This window comes from Heterodontus francisci, chromosome 31, assembly GCF_036365525.1.
Source record: "Heterodontus francisci isolate sHetFra1 chromosome 31, sHetFra1.hap1, whole genome shotgun sequence".
Classification (NCBI taxonomy): domain Eukaryota; kingdom Metazoa; phylum Chordata; class Chondrichthyes; order Heterodontiformes; family Heterodontidae; genus Heterodontus; species Heterodontus francisci.
Window position 1 is genome coordinate 60,995,507 of NC_090401.1, and position 24,753 is coordinate 61,020,259.

Genomic DNA, 24,753 nt, shown 5'->3' on the forward strand with positions numbered 1-24,753 from the left:
TCTGTTTTTAAATCGGGGGCTGCCAGCCTCATTAAATTTAGTTAAGTTGCCAACCCACTTCCTGGGAGCAGGTTGGCTGCCTGATCCTTGCCTCACCTGTTAAACCTGCAAGTTGGTGGGTTGAGGTTGGGGCTCAGATTTTTAAAATTTTAACATCTGACCCAAACCTATCCCACCATTTTCTGTGTGCTGAAATTCCCCCTATAGTCTCCCATCCTTGGTAAATTCACATCACGCGCTCACTATGGCTTCAATGCCCCCTTGATAGTGGGGCACCCAAAGCTGCAAATACCACTCCAACTGTTCCCCAACCAATTGATGATGAGGTGCTTCCAGAGGACATAATGATATTCAGTTTTCTTGTCATGGTCTTTTGTGCACTGGCAGCGTAGTGGTTTTATGGGCTAAGGCAATTTACTCTTGGTTTCTGGGATTCCATTGAGCATCATACAACAACAACTTGCATTTATATCGCACCAATAATATAGTAAAAATGTCCCAAGGCACAAACCAAATTTGACACCGACCCACAGAAGAGGATATTAGGATAAGTTACCAAAGGCTTGGTCAAAGAAGTAGGGTTTTCGGGACATCTTAAAGGAGGAGAGAGAAGCAGAGAGGTTTAAAGAAGGAACTCCAGAGGTTAGCGTATAGAAAGGTGAAGGCATGGCCAGCAATGGTGGGCCAAGGGAAATCGGGGATGCACAAGAAGCCATGGCATAGGAGAGGGACAGTGCTATTGCCTACCTAGTAGTCATGCTGAAGTGGACCATTGTTCTTTGTTGTCAGTGCATAAGTCGTTGTGTTTGGGAGTTGAGGATGGGTGGCATTCATCATGAGCCTGCAAGAATGGGCCGCAGATTGTTTGGTATTTTTCCAGTTTCAGTTGAAGCCACGTGTTTCATCCATACTTTTATTGTGAGGAGGGCTGCACTTTGCCACATACCTTCTTGCAGCCAGTCGAGAGAGCCGTACCTGTCTGTTGGTTGCAGGGACCTTTGCACACTCATGTTTTGACTATATTTTCTTTTATTTTCTGTTCTGAGGTCTTTTTGGCTCAGCAAGCAGTATGCAGCCCAAGAAGTGGATTGCTGCCTGTACGTTCTACCAGTACCACTTTTAGCTGACCGCTGGATGGTCTGTTTTCCTCTGCTAACTAATTTTAGTAAAGAAAGTAGAAGTGAATGTTGCCACGTGTTCTTCGTTTTATAATCACATCTACCTTGTTAACTTTGGCTTTTAAAAAAAAATGAAAACTACAGCCCTAGGAGGCTTGTTAGAATGGCCTGGTGGAAAATCCTTGTGGCTCCTCTCATCCTAAACAAAAGCTCAGATAAAGAACTTGGCAGAAAAGCAAATCAAACCTGTGTCCCTCCACTCTAAGGTGCATGCAATGAGAGTGTGGGTAAATTGGGAGTTCATGGGAGAGGGAATCTTGGTAAATGGTAGAATATATTCTGTCTTTAAAGGCTGTTGTGTCTGTTCAAATACTGTTGAGTAGACTGCCCTTTGCTTGTAAGTTAACTATTGTTTAATTGTACTTCTGTTACTTTTTTTTTGTTTTGGTCTAAGCTATACTGATTGGTAAACTTCTCTGTATTTATGTCAGGAAGACCCTAATATTCCACTAAAAATCCACTGTATCTTTATCAAATCCACAGTAAGCTTTAAATTAATACTATAAAACCCAGATTTAGAAACACCATGAAAAGTTCAAAATATTTTTTGCTAGCTTGAATAATGTGATGTTTAAATTCTGAAGTGTGCATAATAAATAAATAGTGAATTTGCAATAGCAAATATAAGGTGATATGTAGGGGGAAAAAATCAACTTGTATAAACTTTTATATCCATTCATCTTTCAGGCCCAAGCAGGCTTGGTCTCAACTCTCTAACTGTACAGCTCCATCTAGAGAAGGCTGCGATATTACATGCACAATTGCAAGCTGTTATACCGAGTATCAAGCCAGAGTGGGAAGCATTTTACCTGGAATCCCAATTGTTTGGAACCTGTCGAATGTGTTTATTCCTTTTAGAAATGGTACAGACTTTATTATTCATGAATTGAAACAATTTATTAATGTTTACATAGCAAATTAACATTTATTTTGGTGATCTTATCCTAAACCTTTGGGTGCTAATATGTTATTTCTGCAGCATATCTTCAAGTAGAGTCCAGCTGACAGGATTATTGCCATGATAAGGAAGATGCGCTTTCAATTCGTTCTTTGAAAAAACACACGTAGATCTAATTCTCAGCATGACACAATCTAGAATAATAATTTCAATTAGATTTCCTTTCAGATGTGTACTGGCATCCTTAATGTCTTTTTTTTAAAACAGCTATTGTGCGTCTGTACTTGGGGATTTCTAAATTGTATGTGTTCTTTTTTAAAAGGGTGAGGGCTATTAATACTAGAATGGGCTGTCTGAGTTATTGGGCCAAAATGTGCAAGTAAGATGAATTATACGTGCATACTGGTTGGAGTTGTACCTAGCGCAAAAGAAGATGGTTGTGGCTGTTGGAGATCAATCATCTCATCTCCAGGACATCGCTGCAGGTATTCCTCAGGGTAGTGTCCTGGGACCAACTACCTGCAGCTGCTTCATCAATGACCTTCCTTCAGTCATAAGGTCAGAAGTGGGGATGTTCGCTGATGATTGCACATTGGTCAGCACCATTCACAACTCCTCAGATAATGAAACAGACCATGCAGCAAGACCTACACAATATCCAGGCTTGGGCTGATAAATGGCAAGTAACATTCGCACCATGTAAGTGCCGGGCAATGATGATCTCAAACAAGAGAGAATCTAACCAATGGCGCAGTGGTTAGCACCGCAGCCTCACCGCTCCAGGGACCCAGGTTCAATTCTGGGTACTGCCTGTGTGGAGTTTGCAAATTCTCCCTGTGACCGTGTGGGTTTCTGCTGGGTGCTCCAGTTTCCTCCCACAGCCAAAGACTTGCAAGTGATAGGTAAATTGGCCATTATAAATTGCCCCTAGTGTAGGTAGGTGGTCGGGAATATGGGATAACTGTAGGGTTAGTATAAATGGGTGGTTGTTGGTCGGCACAGACTCAGTGCGCCGAAAGGGCCTGTTTCAGTGCTGTACCTCTAAATAAAATAAAAAATTTCAATGGCATTACCATCACTGAATCTCCTACTATCAAGATCCTGGGGGTTACCATTGACCAGAAACTGAACTGGAGTAGCCATATAAATACCGTGGCTACAATAGTAGGTCAGAGGCTAGGAATCCTGTGGCGGGTAATGCACCTCCTGACTTGCCAAAGCCTGTCCACCATATACACGGCACACATCAGGAATGTGATGGAATACTCTCCACTTGCACGGATGAGTGCAGCTCCAACAATACTCAAGAAGCTCAACACCATCCGGGACAAAGCAACCTGCTTGATTGGCACCCCATCCACCACCTTCAACATTCACTCCCTCCTCCACTGGTGCACAGTGGCAGCAGTGTGTACCATCTACAAGATGCACTGCAACAACGCACCAAGGCTCCTTACACAGCACCTTCCAAACCACAAACCTCTACCAGCTAGAAGGACAAGAGCAGCAGATGCATGGGAACACCACCACCTGTAAATTCCCCTCCACACCTCACACTACCCTGACTTGGAACTATATCGCTGTTCCTTCACTATCTCTGGGTCAAAATCCTGGAACTCCCTTCCTAACAGCACTGTGGGTGTACCTACACCCCAGGAACTGCAGCAGTTTAAGAAGGCAGCTCACCACTGCCTTCTCGAGGTCAACTAGGGATGGGAAACAAATGCTGGTCTATAGCGATGCCCACATCCCATGAACAAATAAAAAAAAAACTTAGCAACTAAGATGACAAAAACTAAAGTAGCTACTGTAATGACCAGGTGAGAAAGAAGTCTAGGGTTTCCTTTCAGCCTTCACCTGGTCTTACTGTAACAGGGTTTTATTTTTTAAATAACTGTTTGTAGCTCCCCCCTTTGTGAATCCTTGTTCACTGCTTTCCAATTATAAGGTACAGAAACGAGCACAAACAGGCTTTCTTAGGTTTTAGGAAGAAAGGTGAAATTTTATTAAATTTAAACTCTAATTCGGTTGATGCTTAAGGATACATGACACGCCTACGCTAGCGTGCATACGCGATGCACACATGCAAATAGAGACAAAAGAGCAGAAGAAAAATTAAAGTGGAAAGGTTTGAGGCAATATCTGAAGAGTTGTTGTTATGGTTCTTTGAGCTCACTGTATAGTCCTTGATTGTAAGTAGGTCTTGCTTTTCGTTGGGGCCCAGTATTCTTCTTAAACCTTGTTCACTGTAGGAGACTTTTCTCTCTTGGGTTTCATGTGTCTTCAGTCGGTTTTTGGAGTTCCGTGAGAAAGAGATGGGAACAGACAGGAGAGGCTGTGGCGAGCCAGCCAGGAGAGGTCTTTTCAATCCAAGAGCAAAGAGCTTTGTGCAGACTTTTAGTTTAAACTCTACAATTCAGGAAAAAAAAGTCTGCCAAGCAGGTTTGTCATGTGTCTAACTGGTTTGACCAGGTCTGTTTGTGGATTGTATTGGAGCAGGGGATCGCTCCTTTGTTCCAACATTGTCTATGAATATGCAAAAATGTCTTTCCAGCCAAGGGTCTGGCAACCCCTTGTAACAGGCCTTCTCCTCTTCCCAACAACAATTTGAAATTTCATGTCCATGTGGCGAAATTAATGTCCCTCATTCTTGGCAGGTGGGGGCCTGCATGACACTACTGATAATTTAGGTCCCTCAACAGATTGTTTTAAGCTTTCATTCTACTGTAATTTTTAAATGTTTTCATGGACTGCAGGAATTGCTGGCAAGGCCAGCATTTGTTGCCCATCCCTAATTGTCCATGAGAAAGTAATGGTGAGCTGCCTTCTTGAGCTGCTTCAGTCCATCTGGTGCGGATACACCCACAGTGTTGTGAGGAAGTAAATTCCAGAATTTTGATCTAACTACAGTGAAGGAATGGCAATATATTTCCAAGTCAGGATGGTGTGTAACTTGGAGGGGAACTTGTAGATGGTGGTGTTCCCATACGTCTGCTGCCCTTGTCCTTCTAGATGGTGGAGGTTTTGGAAGGTCCTGCCAAAGGAGTTGTGGTGAGTTTCTGCAATGCATCTTGTATATGGTACACACTGCTGCCATTGTGCGTTGGTTGTAGAGAGAATGTTGAAGTTGGTGGGTGGGTTGCCGATCAAGCGGGCTGCTTTGTCCTGGATGGTGTTGAGCTTCCTGAGTGTTGTTGGAGTCGTGCTCATCCAGGCAAGTGGAGTATATTCCATCACACTCCTGACTTGTGCCTTGTAGATGGTGGACAGGCTTTGGGGAGTCAGGAGGTGGGTTACCCACTGCAAAATTCCCAGCCTCTGACCTGCTCTTGTAGCCACACTGTATAGGTGGCTGCTCCAGTTCAGTTTCTGGTCAATGGTAATCCCCAGGTTGTTAGTGGGAGATTCAATGATGGTAATGTCGAGGGGAGATGGTTAGATTCTTTCTTGTTTGTGATGGTTATTCCCACAGCTTGTGTGGTGCAAATGTTGCTTGCCACTTATCAGCCCAAGTCTGAATGTTGTCCAAGTCTTGCATATGGACATGGACTGCTTCAGTAACTCAGGAGTTGCAAATGGTACTGAACATCGTACAATCATCAGCGAACATCCCCACTTCTGACCTCCTGAAGCAGCATAAGTTTGGGCATAAGACACCACTCTGAGGAACTCCTGCAGTGATGTCCTGGAGCTGAGATGATTGACCTGCAATAACCACAACCATCTTCCTTTGTGCTAGGTATGACTCCAACCAACGGAGTGTTTTCCCCCTGATTCCCATTGACTTCAATTTGGCTAGGGCTCGTCGATGCCGCACTCAGTCAAATACTGCCTTGATATCGAGGGCAATCACGCTCACCTCGCCTTGTAGCAATGCTAACAGGATATTCTGGGGAAAGACTCGTGATAAAAAAGACTCTACTGCTTAAACCTAAATATTGGCACGAATTTTGTGGTAGTAGTGTTGGCAAAACTGTCAGTGTTCACCATCATTACTCCTTTGAAACTGATAACTTCAGGAGTCCGTACATGCACAGTTAAACATGGAAATCCATAAGTTGCTGTCAATGATCCTATGCTTCTCCAGAGGGTGCACTGTTGAGGTCTCCCAGACTGCAATCAATTGGAAATCATTGAACTGATGAAACTTACATTCTTGGGCTGTTAGTTTTGTTGTAAAAACCCTTGATAAAAGCTATACCTTTGTGAATGCGATGTAACTTGGTTTTTAAAATTGTACCATGTGATTATTTAGTGCTAAACAGCCTCACTGGCCCAGGAAACTAACTTTATATTTGAATGTCAGATTTCTCCATTATGATAAATGCCATATATCTTTTAAAAAGTTACTTTAAAGTTTGTGTATGACATTTTAGCTTCTACCTAAATTTCATATGTATGTCCCAATTATTTTGCTATCTGTAAAAATTAAAAGTGAAGGGATTTGGTGGTTTTTACATCCTGCTGTCTGTGTTAATACTTCAATGCGATTAACTACTTAGCCTGCTTGATTACATCGCATGCTGGATGTCTGGAGATCCCTTTGACTTGGCACCAGATTCAAACACATGTTGGGAAATCCATGCTGCAAAGATCACTAGACCTGTGTGGACAGCTTTCCTCAAGGTCAGCAGCGAGGGCCATTGCTTTGTCGCTGATTACAAAATCCAGGCCAGTGATTTTTTTCCAAACTTTCACAAATGGAAGCATAATATAATAAAAAAAAAATGTTTTCCTAAATTTCAAAATCTGTTTTTAATGCATGGCTCAATGGCTGGCATCCTATCAGAGCTGCCTTTTTGCCATAATTCCATCTTTGTAGAGGGTTTGGGTATCTGTTTGTGTCGGCTCAGTACGCCAAGTTTTCTTCCAGTCAGGTGCCATCTTTTGCCAAGTCAAAACTGTACAGGGGGCTGATGGGTCAGAACAGGATTTCTAATGTTTCTGGTAGGGATAATTTATCAAAGTCTGAAGAATTTCAATAAATAATGTCTCCATTTTGAGACACTGGGTAAGTGGGAAATTAATAGTTTAATATCAGACTTCTGGTGTGTTGCTCACTTCCTAGAAATTTCTGGTCACGCCACTCAGAGATTGGATAGATAGTAACCCAATTCCCCCATTATTCTTGTTCTGAATTGTATTCAACTGGTTCTATTTAAAGTGCTTTTAATTGGAGTTGCTGGTTAGTTTGTTTAACATGAACAAGCTGAAAATAGGATATTACTTCTACCTTGATATCCCAGTTAGAAATTGTTTACTGCTGTGTTGTACTAAAATACAAGTCTAGTAAATTATGCAATCTCTTCTTTAAAGTGGAATTGGGTGCACCTCAAATGAAAGTAGATGTGGGGAATGAATCTATAACAGTGCATCTCCAAATTAAGTTAACTACATGCAAAGAAAGGGTACTCAAAGCATGTCTGCTAAAACAACTGACCTATGAAGTGGCTTTCTGGGATGCGGATGAACATGTCCAGGTATGTACTAGTTTATTGAACCTTGTGACATCTTAAGACAAAGCAGTAGCAGCAGAGCATCTCGTCATCCTGGCTTTAATTGCAACTTGAATGGAGAAGTACATTTGCAGCGTTGAAATATATCACATTCCAGAATTTCATCCTTTTGATGTGGAACCTGAGTCCTGATAGGTTTTTTGTTGTGATTCCTGATGATTTATTCAATCTTTAACCAGCAGGAGTTCTGTCTGTAGTATATTGATATACTGTTGGTTGTCACTATTTGCTGTGTTTTTGCAGCATGGTCATTTGGGGTTCATATTGGTGAGTCATTTTCCTCCAATATTCGCTCAATGCCCCTCTAATGAAGTGTCAGCACAGGCCAGGTCGTGGAAGAGAACAGAACCTGTACCGAACAAATTATAAGATAGTCACTAACAAATCCAATAGGGAATTCAGGAGAACCTGAGAGGGCGGCACAGTGGTTAGCACCGCAGCCTCACCGCTCCAGTGACCCGGGTTCAATTCTGGGTACTGCCTGTGTGGAGTTTGCAAGTTCTCCCTGTGTCTGCGTGGGTTTCCTCCGGGTGCTCCATTTCCTCCCACAGCCAAAAGACTTGCAGGTTGATAGGTAAATTGGCCATTATAAATTGCCCCTAGTATGGGTAGGTGGTAGGGGAATGTAGGGACAGGTGAGGATGTGGTAGGAATATGGGATTAGTGTAGGATTAGTATAAATGGGTGGTTAATGGTCGGCACAGACTCGGTGGGCCGAAGGGCCTGTTTCAGTGCTGTATCCCTAAATCTAAAAATCTAAAAACCGTCTTCACTCAGTGGTTGAATGTGGAACCTGCCACTACAAGGAGTGGTTGAGGTGAATCGCACTCATGCATTTAAGGGGAGGCTAGATAAACACTTGAGGGAGAAAGGAATAGAAGGTTATACTAATTGGGCTGGGTGAAGAGGGATGGGAGGAGGCTCAGGTGGAGCTTGAATACCGGCATAGACCAGTTGGACTGAATGGCCTGTTTCTGTGCTGTAAATACTATGTAATTGTATGTAAAATCCCAGAAACTGAATTTCACAAACTGAAGTGTTTACTGCTCTACATTGATATGATTTCTGTTTACTGTTAATTTTTGATTGTTCCTCTGCTCAGTGTACATTTCCCTCACCTGGAGGAACAAGTGAGGCACCTACTCCCATAGCTTTGGCAGTAATGTTCTGGTCCAGTCAAGTAAGAAGTGCCAGGATGACTCGCATCTCTCTGTTTCTCTTAGCAGGTCTGGCAGCATCTGTGGAAAGAGAAGTAGAGTTAACGTTTCGGGTCAGTGACCCTTCGGTCACTGACCCGAAACGTTAACTCTACTTCTCTTTCCACAGATGCTGCCAGACCTGCTGAGTGAATCCAGCATTTCTTGTTTTTGTTTCAGATTTCCAGCATCCGCAGTATTTTGCTTTTATCTCTGTTTCTCTTGCTCCCTATCCCTTCCTTGCCTAGTGAAGAAATACCAAGCCTTTGGACACAGGAGCAAACTCTGAAACTGAGCAACTAGAAAATGGAAAGGAGCCAAAACCCCACCTTTTATAATTTTGTGACACTTTGTATTGTTCTTGAACAAAAATAATGAATGCCAACTTTCTAATTCAATTATTGAAATTGAAGGTAGTGCATTACTTGTGAAAATTCATGACTAAGCAGTCGATTTATTGATGACCTTTACACCAGTGGAGAAATAGTGCTGGCAGTAATGATAAGCATATCTCTTAAATGTGGAATACAAAGTAAAGTGGAAGATTACCATATTTACATTCACTTTTTTTATTTCTGGCAGAGACCAATCAAGCAAAGTTTAATGAAGAACTCAGCGGAAATTCAAAAAAGTGAATTTCGTGGCAGTAATAATTGCATATCTGCCAGATCCGTTCTTAAGAGTTTCTTGAAATATAGCAATTTCTCTGAGCCAGTTTGTTTCAGTCTGAAGCAAAAAGGTATGTTTGTCTTGCTCAGATATAGATTTGATTGTAATCTGATGTGTGGGTGGTAATTTTGTTTTGTTGCATATTCCTGCCTGTTGGGAGGATGTGTTCCTTAAAACCCTTCTAATGTGATTCTATACCTGTACTGTTGGAGATAATTGAAAACTGTTTGAGTTGTCTGGTTCTCTGATGTGTCTCCCTGCTCATCGTGGCAAATGTCTGACTTTCACTGAGTGCCTGCTAGTGGAAGTTTTTTTGTCCACAATTTTATTGTCATTGGCAGAGTTTGCATATCTCAGTAATTTGATATACATACAAGGTCATACAGTGGCTGTGGCTTTCACAGCCACTTCTCCTTCCTCAGTGACTGTCTCCTGCTCCGACTTATTCCACGTGGATTCCAACTGCAGTTTCACCCATCATGCTTTGAAACCACCCAGGATCACAGGTATCTCCGAGAAATACAACGTTCCTCGGACTGCTACTCTCGCCGCATCCTGAGATCCACACTCAGTGCTATGCGCCGCCACATGCACACACTGGACCTCTCTCTCCAGCAGCACCGTCTCACCTTATCTCAAAGCTGTTCTGCTCCGCAGTTTCATCTCGTCTTACGTCTCATCCGACGCATTAACAAAAAACTTTTTTTCTTCCTTTCAGGTGTTAAGGAACGCAAGCTCCAGCAGCTGATGGGGACTAATGCCCCTCCAGATCCTCCTTCCGCTTCACTTCCCTCTGACCCCACCCCTTCTGATCTGACCCCTTGCCGTGTATTCACTATACCCTCTGACCTCCCCCTCTCTGATGCTGAGCGCTCTGTGCTCAGCAAAGGTCTCAGTTTTATCCCCTTACGCCCCCACCTCAATGAATTTCGCGCTCGGCATGACGTTGAGCTCTTCTTCCGTCGCCTCCGCCTCCGGGCTCACTTCTTCGACCAGGAGTCCTCCCCCTGACCAGCAGACCCATTCACCCGCCTCCAGCATTCTCCCTCTACCTGGACCCCTCACCCTGGCCTCTTACCCGCTCTTGATCTCTTCATTGAAAACTGTCGGCGAGACATTGGTCGTCTCAATTTCTCTGCCCCCCTCACTCACTCTAACCTGTCCCCCTCTGAACTTGAGGCACTCCATTCTCTCAGGTCTAACCCCGACATGGTCATCAAACCTGCAGACAAGGGTGGTGCTGTTGTTGTATGGCGTACCGACCTCTACCTTGCAGAAGCTCAACGCCAACTCACAGACACCTCTTCCTACCTCCCTCTGGACCATGACCCCACCACCGAACATCAAGCCACCGTCCAAAGGACTGTCACTGACCTCATCTCCTCTGGAGATCTTCCCTCTACGGCTTCCAACCTCATAGTCCCACAACCCCGACAGCCCACTTCTACCTCCTTCCCAAAATCCACAAACGGGACTGTCCCGGCAGACCCATTGTGTCAGCCTGCTCCTGCCCCACTGAACTTATTTCTTCCTATCTAGAATCTATCTTTTCTCCGCTGATCCAGTCTCTTCCCACCTACATCCGTGACTCTTCTGACAATACGTCATTTTGACAATTTCCAGTTTCCTGGTCCCAACTGCCTCCTCTTCACTATGGACGTCCAATCGCTCTACACCTCCATCCCCCACCAGGATGGTTTGAGGGCTCTCCGCTTCTTCCTGGAACAGAGGCCCAACCAGTCCCCATCCACCACCACCCTCCTCCGCCTGGCTGAACTTTTTCTCGCATTGAACAACTTCTCCTTCAACTCCACTCACCTCCTTCAAGTAAAAGGTGTCGCTATGGGTACCCGCATGGGTCCTAGTTATGCCTGTCTTTTTGTGGGATATGTCGAGCATTCTTTGTTCCAGTCCTACTCAGGCCCCCTCCCCCAACTCTTTTTCCGGTACATTGATGACTGTATCGGTGCCGTTTCCTGCTCCCGCCCCGAACTAGAAAACTTTATCAACTTTGCTTCCAATTTCCACCCTTCTCTCACCTTTACATGGTCCATCTCTGACACTTCCCTTCCCTTCCTCGACTTCTCTGTCTCCATCTCTGGGGATAGGTTGTCTACCAATATCCATTATAAGCCCACCGACTCCCACAGCTACCTCGACTACACTTCTTCACACCCTACCTCCTGTAAGGACTCCATTCCATTCTCCCAGTTTCTCCGTCTCCGCCGCATCTGCTCTGATGATGCTACCTTCCATGACGGTGCTTCTGATATGACCTCCTTTTTCCTCAACCGAGGATTTCCCCCCACTGTGGTTGACAGGGCCCTCAACCGTGTGCGACCCATTCCCCGCACCTCTACCCTCACCCCTTCACCTCCCTCCCAGAACCGTGACAGGGTTCCCCTTGTCCTCACTTTTCATCCCACCAGCCTCCATATCCAAAGGATCATCCTCCGCCATTTTCGCCACCTCCAGCGTGATGCCACTACCAGTCGCATCTTCCCCTCCCTTCCCCTGTCAGCATTCCGAAGGGATCGTTCCCTCTGCGACACCCTGGTCCACTCCTCCATTACCCCCACCACCTCGTCCCCGTCCCAGGGCACCTTCCCCTGCAATCGCAGGAGGTGTAATACCTGCCCATTTACCTCCTCTCTCCTCACTATTCCAGGCCCCAAACACTCCTTTCAGGTGAAGCAGCGATTTACTTGTACTTCTTTCAATGTAGTATACTGTATTCGCTGCTCACAGTGTGGTCTCCTCTACATTGGGGAGACCAAGCGCAGACTGGGTGACCGCTTTGCGGAACATCTCCGCTCAGTCCGCAAGCAGGACCCTGAGCTTCCGGTTGCTTGCCATTTCAACACTTTCCCCCCCCCCCACCTCCCCCTGCTCTCATGCTCACATCTCTGTCCTGGGATTGCTGCAGTGTTCCAGTGAACATCAACGCAAGCTCGAAGAACAGCATCTCATCTACCGATTAGGCACACTACAGCCTGCCGGACTGGACATTGAGTTCAATCATTTCAGAGCATGACAACCCCCCATTTTACTTTCATTTTTCGTCATTTTTTCTTCCTTTTTTTTACATTCTTTTTTACATTTTTTACTATCTTTTTTTGCATTTATTTCATTTCATCTTAGTTTGTTCAGTTTGCTTACCCACTGTTTTTTTCAGGTTTTTTTTTCAGGTTTGCACTTGCTGCTGTTCAATATTCAGTGTATTAACACCTAATCTGTACTCATGCTTTGTCTTTCAACACACCATTATCATATTGTTTGCCTTTGCTCCGTGACCTTTTGGTCAGCTATGTGGCCTGGTCCAATCTAGACCTCCTTTGTTATCTCTTGCCCCACCCCCACCTCACTTGCTTATAACCTGTGACTTTTCTAATATTTGTCAGTTCCGAAGAAGGGTCACTGACCCGAAATGTTAACTCTGCTTCTCTTTTCACAGATGCTGCCAGACCTGCTGAGTGGTTCCAGCATTTCTTGTTTTTATTTCTATTTTTATCAAGATGGATATAGATGAGAAATACCAGGACTTCATTATCTGACAATGGCTTGATCATCAGAGACTTTTTGAGAAGCACTGGTGACATGACAAACTAGTGCTGGGATTTAATCCTTGGTGGATGGGAGCCAGCCACCGACTGAAAAGTCGGTGGCGAACCTGCTTCCGCCTCGCCTGGGGATCTGACCCGTATTTTGCGGGTCCCAGGGCTATAATTGGTGCTAGATGGGACTTCAACCTGCTTGAGGTAGGAAGTCGCTCCTAATAGAGCTGCCGGCCAATCAGCGAGCGGTGGCGACTGCTGGGAGTGCAGCCCAGCTAACCGAAGAACATGTTGGGGAGCCCGGAACAAAGTTACGTTTTGGTTGCCTTGTCGGGGGTGATGGGTCGGGCCCTGGCAAGGCAAGGGAGATGAGGGGCGTGTTGAGGGTGGTTGTGGCATTGTCAGAGTTATACAGCACAGAAATAGGCCCTTTGGCCCACCATGTCCGTGCTGGTCATCAAGCACCTTAAATCTATGCCCCTTGGTTATTGACACCTCGCTAAGGGAAAAAGTTTCTTCCTATCTACTCTATCCATGCCCCTCATATATACCTCAACCTTGTCTACCTCAATCAGGTTCCCCCCTCCACCTTCTCCTTTGTAAGGAAAACAACCGTAGCCTATCCAGTCTCTCTTCACAGCTGAAATGCTCCGGCCCAGGCAACATCCTCTGCACCCTCTCCAGTGCAATTACATCCTTCCTATAGTGTGGCGACCAGAACTGTACACAGTACTCCAGCTGTGGTCTAACTAGCGTTTTATACAGCTCCATCATAACCTCCCTGCTCTTGTATTCTATGACTTCCTAACCACCTTGCCTACCTGTGCTGCTGCTTTCAGTCATCTATGGACAAGTACACCAAGGTCCCTCTGACCCTCTGTACTTCGTAGGGTCCTACCATCCATTGTATATTCCCTTGCCTTGTTAGTCCTCCCAAAATGCATCACCTTACACTTCTCAGGATTCAATTCCATTTGCCACTGCTCTGCCCATCTCACCAGCCCATCTATATCGTCCTGTAATCTAATGCTATCCTCCTCACGATTAACGACACCACCAATTTTCATGTCACCTGCGAACTTGCTTATCATACCTCCTATATTCATGTCTGAACCATCAATGTACATTGCAAACAGCACCGATCCCTGTAGTATACCACTGGTCACAGTCCTCCATTCGCAAAAACAACCCTCAACCATCATCCTCTGCCTCCTGCTACTGAACCAATTTTGGATCCAATTTGCCAAATTGCCCTGGATCTCTTGGGCTCTTACCTTCTTGACCAATCTCCCCTGAGGGTCCTTATCAAAAGCCTTATTGAAGTCCATGTAGACTACATCAACTACTTTACCCTCATCTGCACACCTAGTCAACTCCGAAAAATTCAATCAAATTTGTTAGACATGATCTCCCACTGACAAAGCCATGCTGACTATCCTTGATTAATCCCTACCTCTCCAAGTGGAGATTAATCCTGTCCCTCACAATTTTTTCCACTAGTTTCCTTACCACTGATGTTAGCCTCACTGGCCTGTAATTACCTGGTTTATCCCTACTACCCTTCTTGAATAATGGTACCACATTCGCTGTTCTGCAGTCCTCTGGCACCTCTCCCATGGCCAGAGAGGATTTGAAAAGTTGTATCAGAGCCCCTGCTATCTCCTCCCTTGCCTTGCATAACAGCCTGGGATACATCTCATCTGGGCCTGGGGATTTATGCACTTTTAAACATGCTAAAACCACTAATGCCTCTTCCCTTTCAACGCTAATTTGTTCAAGGATATCACAATCCCCCTCCCTGATCGCTACACCTACATCTTCCTTCTCTATAGTGAACACAGATGAAAAGTAATCATTTAAAACCTCACCTACATCCTCCGGCTCCTCACACAGATTGCCACTTTGGTCCTTCATGGGCCCTATTCTTTGCCTGGTTATCCTCTTGCCTTTAATATACTTATAAAATGCCTTGGGCTTTTCCTTTTAGCTTGCCTGATCACGAGACCCCCCCCCCCCCCCCCTCCCAACCCCACTGGCCGTTAAAGAACTGCCTGCTTTTGTCAGGCGGCTTTTCTCTGGCCTTGGCCACCCGACCAGCCACGGGTAAAATCTGTTAAATGGCCACTTAAGGTGCTTGATTAGCCTGGGGCAGATGGGCTGTTTTTTGCCGCCACCGCCCTGCATAAAGTGGTGGAGGTGGGAGTGGATCGGGAAGGGCTCCTGGAGCCTTGCTCCATTTAACGCCACCATCCCGCTCATCGGGGAGAGTGTAAAATTCAGCCCTAGGTTTCTGAACGGCTTTAATAAGGTATATTCTGGGCAGCCAGGTGGGAAAATCTTGTGTGTCATTGAAGATAAAGGACCCTGTCTAACACCACCAGCTTTTGGCAGAGACTGGAGTTAGCCTTGAAGTCATCCATCTGAGGAACCATACAAGGGCTTTGCCATTGAATTTTGACTGGAGTATAACAGGAGAAGTCTGCTACTGCAAACATAAAACAGCAGTGAATCCGTCCTCCAAAACCTGCATTGTTTCAAATTTTCACCCCGGGGAAAAGCAAGTGTCACAGAGAACTCGTAAAATCATAAAACCTAAACACGTGCTACTTTTATAATCATAATCTTTTCTAGAGTGTGTTGTCAAGAAAGCCCTATATGCCGAATGAGAAATATTAATTTAATCGGTTGGAAACTTACATTGGACTTTTAATGGAGAAAAATCTTGCAATTAACTTAAAAGAAAAACTAGCAGCCAAGATGGCCACTGCAGTTTGCATCAGAAATAGCAGGAGATTGAACTGGAGACAAAAATCTTAAGACGCCCCGCCAGGACAGTGGCTTGCTCTAAGTGATTGAATTACCTAAAATAGCTTCATTAGCATGGCAGTCAACGCAATCCTCGCGTATTGACTTTGAAAGAGCAAAACCCCCCTCCAAGTGTAAATTGACATCCTGGGGTACGTGGAACCTTGAATTTCATAAGCTTCTAGAAAACCTGAAGCAACTATGTGACCATCTGTCCATCTCTGGAAAAAACAGCGGTAACTGAGTGTGCAGCAGCAGAGGAGGCTGCGTGATTCCCTTTCCATCTTTTCTCCCCAGAAAAAATCTAATTTGAAAACAATCTCTGACTGGGTGACCCTTCAAGCCTACAGACTGCTACAGCCAGTGACCAGGAGAAGAGAGCCAACTGCAGTTCTGCCTTCAGGAAAACCCTGAGAAAAGCAAGCCAACTAAAGTGCACTTCAACCAGCGAGGACTTCAAGAATACAGCTTCAGCCAAAGACCACTTCACAGACTGTGTATTTAAATTCCATTTATTCTGAACCGAATCTCTCTTCCCTCGGTCATCTGTTTGTGTGTGTGTGTGTATGATTCTCATGTGAATGTGTAGCATACTTTTTAGTATTTTTAAATCGAGGTTAGAGTGTTAAGTATAATGGGTGGCGCAGTGGTTAGCACTGCAGACTCACAGCTCCAGCGACCCGGGTTCGGTTCTGGGTACTGCCTGTGCAGAATTTGCAAGTTCTCCCTGTGACCACGTGGGTTTTCGCTGGGTGCTCCGGTTTCCTCCAACAGCCAAAGACTTGCAGGTTGATAGGTAAATTGGCCATTGTAAATTGCCCCTAGTGTAGGTAGGTGGCAGGAGAATTGAGGGAAGGTGGGGATGTGGTCGGGAATATGGGATTAATGTAGGATTAGTATAAGTGGGTGGTTGATGGTCGGTACAGACTCGGTGGGCTGAAGGGCCTGTTTCAGTGCTGTATCTCTCTGACTCTAAACTTAACTCTTATTTAAATTCAAGAAAACTTGTCCAAGTGGTTCTTTCATAATCATAGTAAAGGTGAAAGGTAAAATATTCACTGAGGTGGTAAGCACTGTTTAAAAAAGGAATAAACTCTGTTGCAGTCAAATGAGAGGAAGAGTAAGAGGGGAGCCTGAACCCCCACCCCCCTCATCTGGCCATAGCAGTGTGAATTTGTATGAATGTAAGAGTGGGTGTACTAGTGTATATATTAGGGTGTTAAGCAATAAACATTTATCTTTTAAAACTTATGAGAGAACCTGTCATTTGTATGTTCCTGACAATTAAAGCACTCGGGGGTTAAAACATGCTGTCTTCAGTCAGTCGAGAGGAAAAAAGAGGGAGCCATTCTTATCATCTCTCCCCTGTCCGTAACAATGTTTTTGAACATCAAAGCCTCCTATTTAGTGCCAATTTGAGAGTAGTCAGCATATCCTAGGTTGACAAGTACATTGTAACGAGTGACTGGATTGCACAAATTTAAAATATTGTTCCCTTCATCAAAGACAATGATATCAAGCATTGGGTTAAAAAAATTAATCCAAAACATTGTGGCTATATTCTTTGTGAAAAAAGCAATGTTTTATACCAGCTTCAAAAAGCAGCACCTTATTACAAGAGGTTATGTTTTGTGTTTGGATTGTCAACAATTTGTTTTAGCAACAATTACAATTTTAACCCTTCATAAATGACTTCTAGCTGATTATTGTCATTAATAAATAACATTGATATTGTTACATTAAGAATAACAAATATTTTAATATTTTTTCTTTTAGAACTGGAAACTGCAAAGTATCTTGCTATACTGGGATCAGCGCTGGGAGGAATATTTCTAATTTCAATAGCTGTAACTATTGTGAGAAAAATAATCTGGGTCCCTTCAAAAGTGAAAATGCCTGCAGCCTTGGTTTGTATAACTGATTCAAATACTTTGTGGTGTTGTCATTACTATAGACAGAGGCATCATTTTTAATGAGAAACATGGAGAATTTAAGAAATAGAAAAGACCATTAGATCCAGAAAAGTTATCTCTCTTTGGCTGGTGTCAAATGCACATTCTCAGTCCCCTTTTTTTTTGACAGTTCACCCGAGTGGGTGTGAAATGGGCAGTATGTCCATGGCCGTCTTTCAGCAGACCCAAATTATTTTCTGGTTTGGGCCTCATTTGAATTTCACCAGCAAGCTGCAGAGACTGAACGAGCCCTCTGCTGCACATTGCCTGATTTGGAAAGCCAGAAATCAGCCAGCTTTTCAGGTCTGACGTAGGGCAGTGATTGTATGGGATCCACACCTCCTCCTTTGTGCCTCATAAAAATTCCCTCCCAAAAATTCCCCTGGTCATTTTTGGACCCAGTGTGCACAGTGTCCACTCTGCCCATTTGTACATGAAAATGGTGATTGGTCATAGGACCCCCGATTTGCATATTTAAAAAGCCTCCTGCCTGTCGTGGTTGGGTATGATAGCAGAGTAGTTATGTTACTGGACTGGTAATCCAGATGTTCAGAGTAATGATCTGGAGACATGAGTCCAAATCCCACCACAGCAGCTTGGGATTTTATATTCTTCTAAGTAAATAAAATCTAGAATTTAAACAAAAAGCTGGTATTACTAATGGTGATCTTGAAACTATCAGATTGTCATAAAAATTCATCCGTTTCTCTAATGTCCTTTAGGGAAGGAAATCTGCCATCCTTACCCAGTCTGGCCTATATGTTACTCCAAACCCACAGCAATGTGATTACCTCTTAACTGCCCTCTGAAATGGCCTAGAAAGCCCTTCAGTTGTATTCAAGTGCAATTAGGAATGGACAATAAACACTGGCCTTTCCAGTGATGCCCACATCCTGTGAATGAATTTAAAAGAAACATTTCTGGGCATGCATTTAAAGGCCCTCCTAAAAATTGAATCAGTTTGGTTGTCAAATTTCAATGATGCTCTCCATCGGCAGTTGAAAATTGTCCTCTAAGATGGCATTGTGAAATAATTCTTCTCCGTTGTCTATTTTCTAATTTTAAATAACATTCCCTACTTTTTCAACTCTTCATCAATGGGAATGATTTGTCTGGGTTAGTTGTTTTCAGAGTTTTGCAGGCTTCTGTTCAGTCACTTTAAAGTATCCTGTTTAACAACAGCCACCCTAGCATCCTTAACCTTTCTTCATAACTTAGGTTGCTGAGACCCAGATTTTTTTGTTGTCCAGCACTGTATCTTTCAAGAATACAAATATCCTTCCTATGGAATAGTGATCAATATTGCAAACAGGGGACTGAGTTTTACCAGCCCCTCAACGTCGAGGGTCGTAAAATGCTAGCGGGAGTGGCCCGCCATGATCCACAATGCCAAGAAGGCCCCGCCAGATATTAGAGGAGGCGGGACCCCTCTGTGCCGCTCCCCTACCGCTGAGTGGTGGGCCTTCATTAAAATATTGAAATTAGGTAAATTAAAATGCAAATGACCTTACCTGCTGCCGTTGGCTGTCCCATGCTGATTTTATGGCCAACTGGCTGCAACCCGTGCACCTTTGGAACTCTGTTGGATTTCGGAGGCGAGACGCTGATGGGCAGGGAGGAGGAATAAAATTATCAGGGCAGGAGGGGTGGGGGAGCAGGGAAAACACTTTCCATTAGCTGTGGGGATGGTGGGAAGGGATTGAAGGGCAAATGTCACGAGGTATTGCGGGGAGGGGGGTGGGGTGGAGTTTGCATTGGCAATAGAGTTTATTCAGGGTCGGTGGCCCTAAAACAGATATTGGTGCGGCTGGGGGGTGGGGAGGTGGTGGATGTTGAAAAGGCCTCCAGGTTTCAATAACATATTAACATGTGCAAAGATTCACCTTTAAATATTACAATTTCATCTAAGGGCTTGAAGCCCTTTAAAAATGACGCTGGATGCTGTTGCCAGGGACATGGCAGCCGCCCCCCTCTTTGTCATCGGGGGCGGTTGCTCCAACCCCTCCATTTAAATGACACCCCGCATGAAATATCGCGTGGGCTCTGCAACAGCACTTCCATGTTGGAAGGCTGCTGAGTTCACAGTACGCTGCCACGGAACTTGGCAAGCTGATAAAATTCAGCCCAGGGTCTTTTTTTTTTTAATTTGGAGATTTGAGTACTTCACAGATGAGTTTCAGTTTAGAACAAAGTATACAGCTGCACTTTGTATTGCCCCTGTCCTGATTCAGGGGTGCTGTATTTAATCAGAAACTTAACTTACACCTGAAATACCAATTGCACAGATTTGCCTTGAATGTTTTGCCATATACAGAACTCCCACCAAAAGTATCTAGACCAATTGGTTATAAATTGGCGAATTTAACTGTATCAAGATATATTTGAATTTTGGAACTCCAACTAAGTATTATACACCTGTGGAACTGTTACTCAATTTTTACTCTTAAATATTTTAAAAGTTTGGGACTTGCTTCAACTTTTCAGAAACTTGATAGAATATTGGTGCCTACAAGCGAATGTTTGGACTATAGTTCCATGGCTAAAGGAATTGCTCTCCCCTGAGATATTTTGCCACATTTTTCTTTTCCCTTTTAATCTTTTATATTTTCACTTTTTCTACTTCTTTATCCTACTCTTTTTTTAAAAATTTAACACCTTTTCATACATCTTTTCCTTCATTGCTTATATTCCTTAATGTGAGCTTTGTCCAGTTTCTCTTCAGTTTTTATTTTCATGTCTTATGCTGTTTTCTTTCTTTGTACTAAGACTCTTTTCTGTGGTATTTTAGATTATTTTTGCCTGTCATTGCCAGAACCTGATAAGTCATGTCTCAGCTGATGTATATAGAATATACAGATTCCTCTTTGGTCAGGTGGGAGTCTCTGATTTAGCTTCTCCAATGTTTTAATACATGCCAATTATAAATGGTGTTTTGCACCTAAGTGCCTCTAATGCTTATTTGTGCTTATTTTTTCTTTAATCCATTCATTAATCCTCAGACTCCACTTCTTAACTAGTATTTACTTATAATATGCATTGTAGACATGAGATAAAATTATTATATCGTAGTAACTCTTTAAGTACTACATTTCCTGAAAGTATCTATTGTTTTATAAATATGAAGCATCCTTTCCATCATCACTATTCTTGTTTTGTTTTATTAGGATTTCACAGAGAGCATGATTTTTACACACAACATGGCAGACATTCAACCAGATGTATGTAAGTTATCCATCATTACCTGGTGTGACAAAAGTGAGGCAGAAGTATATGAACAACAAATTGCCCTCAAAAGAAATCTTCTGAAAGAAACTATTTTTTTGGATGATGCTGACAGTACAGATGAGAGTGATGAGGATGAATGCTGTGGTTACACGGACAGTCGGTGGATTCCTGATGGAGTGATCTGTGACAAAGACGAAACACTTGATATTCAGCACCAGGCATTTATTGCAGAAGCACATCAAAAAGCAAATTGCTCTTTGGTTTCTAGTATTGGTGCCATTGACCTACAAAGCCAGGCTGCTGATTATACTGATTACAACAGATTGCAACCTAAATCATATATTTCTAACCCAATCAGTTTTATTTCTGATGTGCTTACCAACAAAAACTTCAGTGATAGTATTAATTCTGCTGTGCTGGATCATGATGAACAAAGCAGTGGCGGTGATATCCCTTTGAAGTCAGTTAAGATACTGTGTTGGAACGGTGATGATGATGACGATGTTGATCTCTTAGCCGATTAATGCACCACATCTTGGTTGTGATTTGCAACGTGTTACTGTCTGCCCACCCTGCTGCCTGGAGAACAGGAAAAGGGAAACTAAGGAAGAAACAAATGTTAGTTTTTTTTAATGCAATTTAAGTTTCTGATCAATAGGTTACCCATGAACAATTTACATATTCCAATACTTTTTTTCCTAAACAAATACGAATATTTTTTAACAGAAAATTGAAGCGATTTCAAGAATGTTTACAAGGCTGTTGACGTGGGAATCTTAAGAAATTTTCAGTGTTTTATAACCGTTTCAGAGGTGCGAAAGATACTTGCCCATGTAATATATCCATTTTTCTACACTTTTTTTTACTTATTTTTGTATATTAAAGAGCTCAAATGATGTAAAAACTGGTGGCCATTGATGAGAAGGCATTCTTAACAGATGTAGATTACCCTAAAGTTTTAATTTGGTCAGTTTTGCACTGTTATCTGGGATGTTGCTATTAATTTACTTTTCTATGCATTTAGATAATATTTTACAAGTTTTATACCAAGATTGTTAAAGGATCAGGTAGAACAGTGAGCATAAGGAGCTGCTTGAAATGGGACAAGGTGCAGACGAAGGATGGATTGTGTTGCCACATTTCCTTAACTTGAATAACATTGATCATGTGAGACACGACTTGGTGTGATGACTTTGGGGCAGAACGAAGAGTTGGCAATGGAGGAAGGAGAATGCATAATTTAATGGGCAGCTGGAGTAGCAACACAGAAACTACTATTCAATGTATTGTAAGCATAATACTTTAATCGAAATGAAAAGCAAAAATAGCAGATGAGCAGTGATGGAAAATTCACGAACGTTATCAAATGAAAAGCTCAAATTTGTTGGATCCCTAATGAATTTGTGAATGTTCAAAAGAAACAGACAGATTGGGATAGTGCAAAACTTTGTTACGGATTTAAATGACTTCAAAATATTGGATTATGGAGTATGATTATAGACTTAATTAAAACTACCAGGGTGTGACTGTTTGCAATTACTTGTGAAATTCCATAAACCTTGTTCAGCTTACGTCCTTTGCTCCTGATTACACAATCAAAATGCAATATAATGCATAATTTATGGTACTCCACAAAGCAAATGCAAATGTAGTTGTGTCTGGAAGATGATAAATGCTGCTTCAAGGGTGGAGCACAACACTCCATGCAAAAATAACTATTTTGAACAAATGCAATTCAAATGAAAGATCAATGCTTCTATTTGGAAGGGCAGCAACGTTCGAAACAATTTCTATTCTCTGCAAGTGTTGGTAAGCAAATTCGATATCACCACAGATAGGATTAGAATACAATTAAGTGCAAGTTGCAAATGTGTGGAAGGAAATTACTTCTACAATCCAGTACTTTGTCTGAAGTCACTCCTGTTGGCCAAATCCAGCACTTCTATTGCAGTGGAATACTCACATTTCAATTGGATCACCATGAGGTAGCTATTAAAGTCTGTTAACAAAAGAAATGCATAATTCAGTTAGTTTACGCTACAGATCACCCAGCTTGATGTCCAATCTGCGAGCAAAGCTGGAACCTGAAAAGATTATCATTGAAAATTGACGGAGCTACTTGTCTAGTAATAAGGGCGTTAATGTACTCATCTGCTATATCATAATAGGAAGTAGTTTCTGCAGGTGGCAAATTCTATTCTGATCAATAAGGAGACTGAACAATCGTCATTTGCTTATTTAGAACATGGTTTTAAAAAAAAAAAGTCCCAATGTTATCAGCTTGCATTGAATTATTCTTATGAATCTCCTATTGCTGGCTTAGAGTGATATTGGCACACAGGCAACCTAATGTACAAAGGAGGTGTAGGTTAGAAGGTGTTTTCTAAAAATGCTTACATATTGTAATTTTAAGATTGTAGATGAGGTTACACTAATCATTATTTGAATGAAGACATACTTTTCATAGAATGAGTATCCAACCAAAAGGTGCAGAAGGGGAAAATAATGCTTTTCCATTCTTTCTGGCTCATGCTTTCAAATGGATTTAGAAACATAGAAAAATAGGAGCAGGAGTAGGCCATTTGGCCCTTCGAGCCTGCTTCGCCATTCAATACGATCATGACTGATCATCCAAACTCTACCCTGTTCCCACTTTCTTCCCATATCCTTTTAGCCCTAAGAACTATATCTAACTCTTGAATATATTTAATGATTTGGCCTCAAAGGCTTTCCGTGGTAGAGAATTCCACAAGTTCACCACTCTCTGGGTGAAGAAATCTCTCCCCAGCTCGGTCTTAAATGGCTTACCCCTTATCCTTAGACTGTGACCCCTGGTCCTGAACTCTCCTGCCAGCGGGAGCATCCTTCCTGCATCTAGTCTGCCCAGTCCTGTTAGAAACCTACAAAATTCTATGAGATCTCCTCATTCATCTAAACTCTAGCGAATACAAGCCTAATCAACCCAATCTCTCTTCATACGAATTTGATTTTGAATTTAATTTGAACATTTGATAGTATGCTTTGGGTGGACCCACACTCGGTCACTTTCTCTGTTGCTGGCATAATACTCAGTGTATTGATTTTCACCCTTGAGTTTCTACTGTCGCCAGCCATGGTGAGTAGCCTTGGGTGCAAACGTGACATGAAGTCCTGCGACATTGACCACAAGTCGTGGGTGTCAGTTGCCAGTGATCGCCAGAACTGGCAGACAGCCATAAACGCGGGGCTAAAGAGTGGCGAGTCGAAGAGACTTAGCAGTTGGCAGGAAAAAAGACAGAAGCGCAAGGAGAGAGCCAACTGTGTAACAGCCCTAACAACCAATTTTATCTGCAGCGCCTGTGGAAGAGTCTGTCACTCTAGAATTGGTTTTTATAGCCACTCCCAGGCGCTGCTTCACAAACCACTGACCACCTCCAGGCGCTTACCCATTGTCTGTTGAGACAAGGAGGCCAATGAAGAAGATATTCTGACCAAATTGGAGCCACAGATTTCTTCTAGTGATTCTATCTTCCTTTCGTGCTGCTGTTATGTTTTCAATGTCAAAAATATACAACTGCAGAAGTTTACTTTTACTTTATCTTGTAATTATTCAAAAGTTTGAGTTTTGTTTTATTAAAAAAAAGTTGCAAGTCAGTGTGCTCTAGATCTCAACAAAAGCTTGACCATGCATTCTTAGAAACACTCTCTGTGCCACTGCTCCAGTAATTTTAGTTTACCATGTTATATATGGGGAATTAGGACAAAGGTTTAATCTTCAAGT

At 43.0% G+C, this 24,753-nt stretch overlaps 1 protein-coding gene across 1 annotated transcript in view; it reads left to right on the plus strand.

Annotated features, from left to right (window-relative positions):
* LOC137347324 (interferon lambda receptor 1-like) overlaps positions 1–24,548 on the plus strand; it is a 46,035-nt gene extending 21,487 nt beyond the window's left edge. Inside the window, exons 3-7 of the mRNA XM_068011760.1 lie at positions 1,866–2,041; positions 7,393–7,556; positions 9,371–9,527; positions 17,593–17,723; positions 20,933–24,548. Coding sequence (XP_067867861.1) covers positions 1,866–2,041; positions 7,393–7,556; positions 9,371–9,527; positions 17,593–17,723; positions 20,933–21,517 — 1,213 coding nt within the window. The 3' untranslated portion in view covers positions 21,518–24,548. The remainder of the gene's footprint in view (positions 1–1,865; positions 2,042–7,392; positions 7,557–9,370; positions 9,528–17,592; positions 17,724–20,932) is intronic.
* The last annotated feature ends 205 nt before the right edge of the window (positions 24,549–24,753 follow it).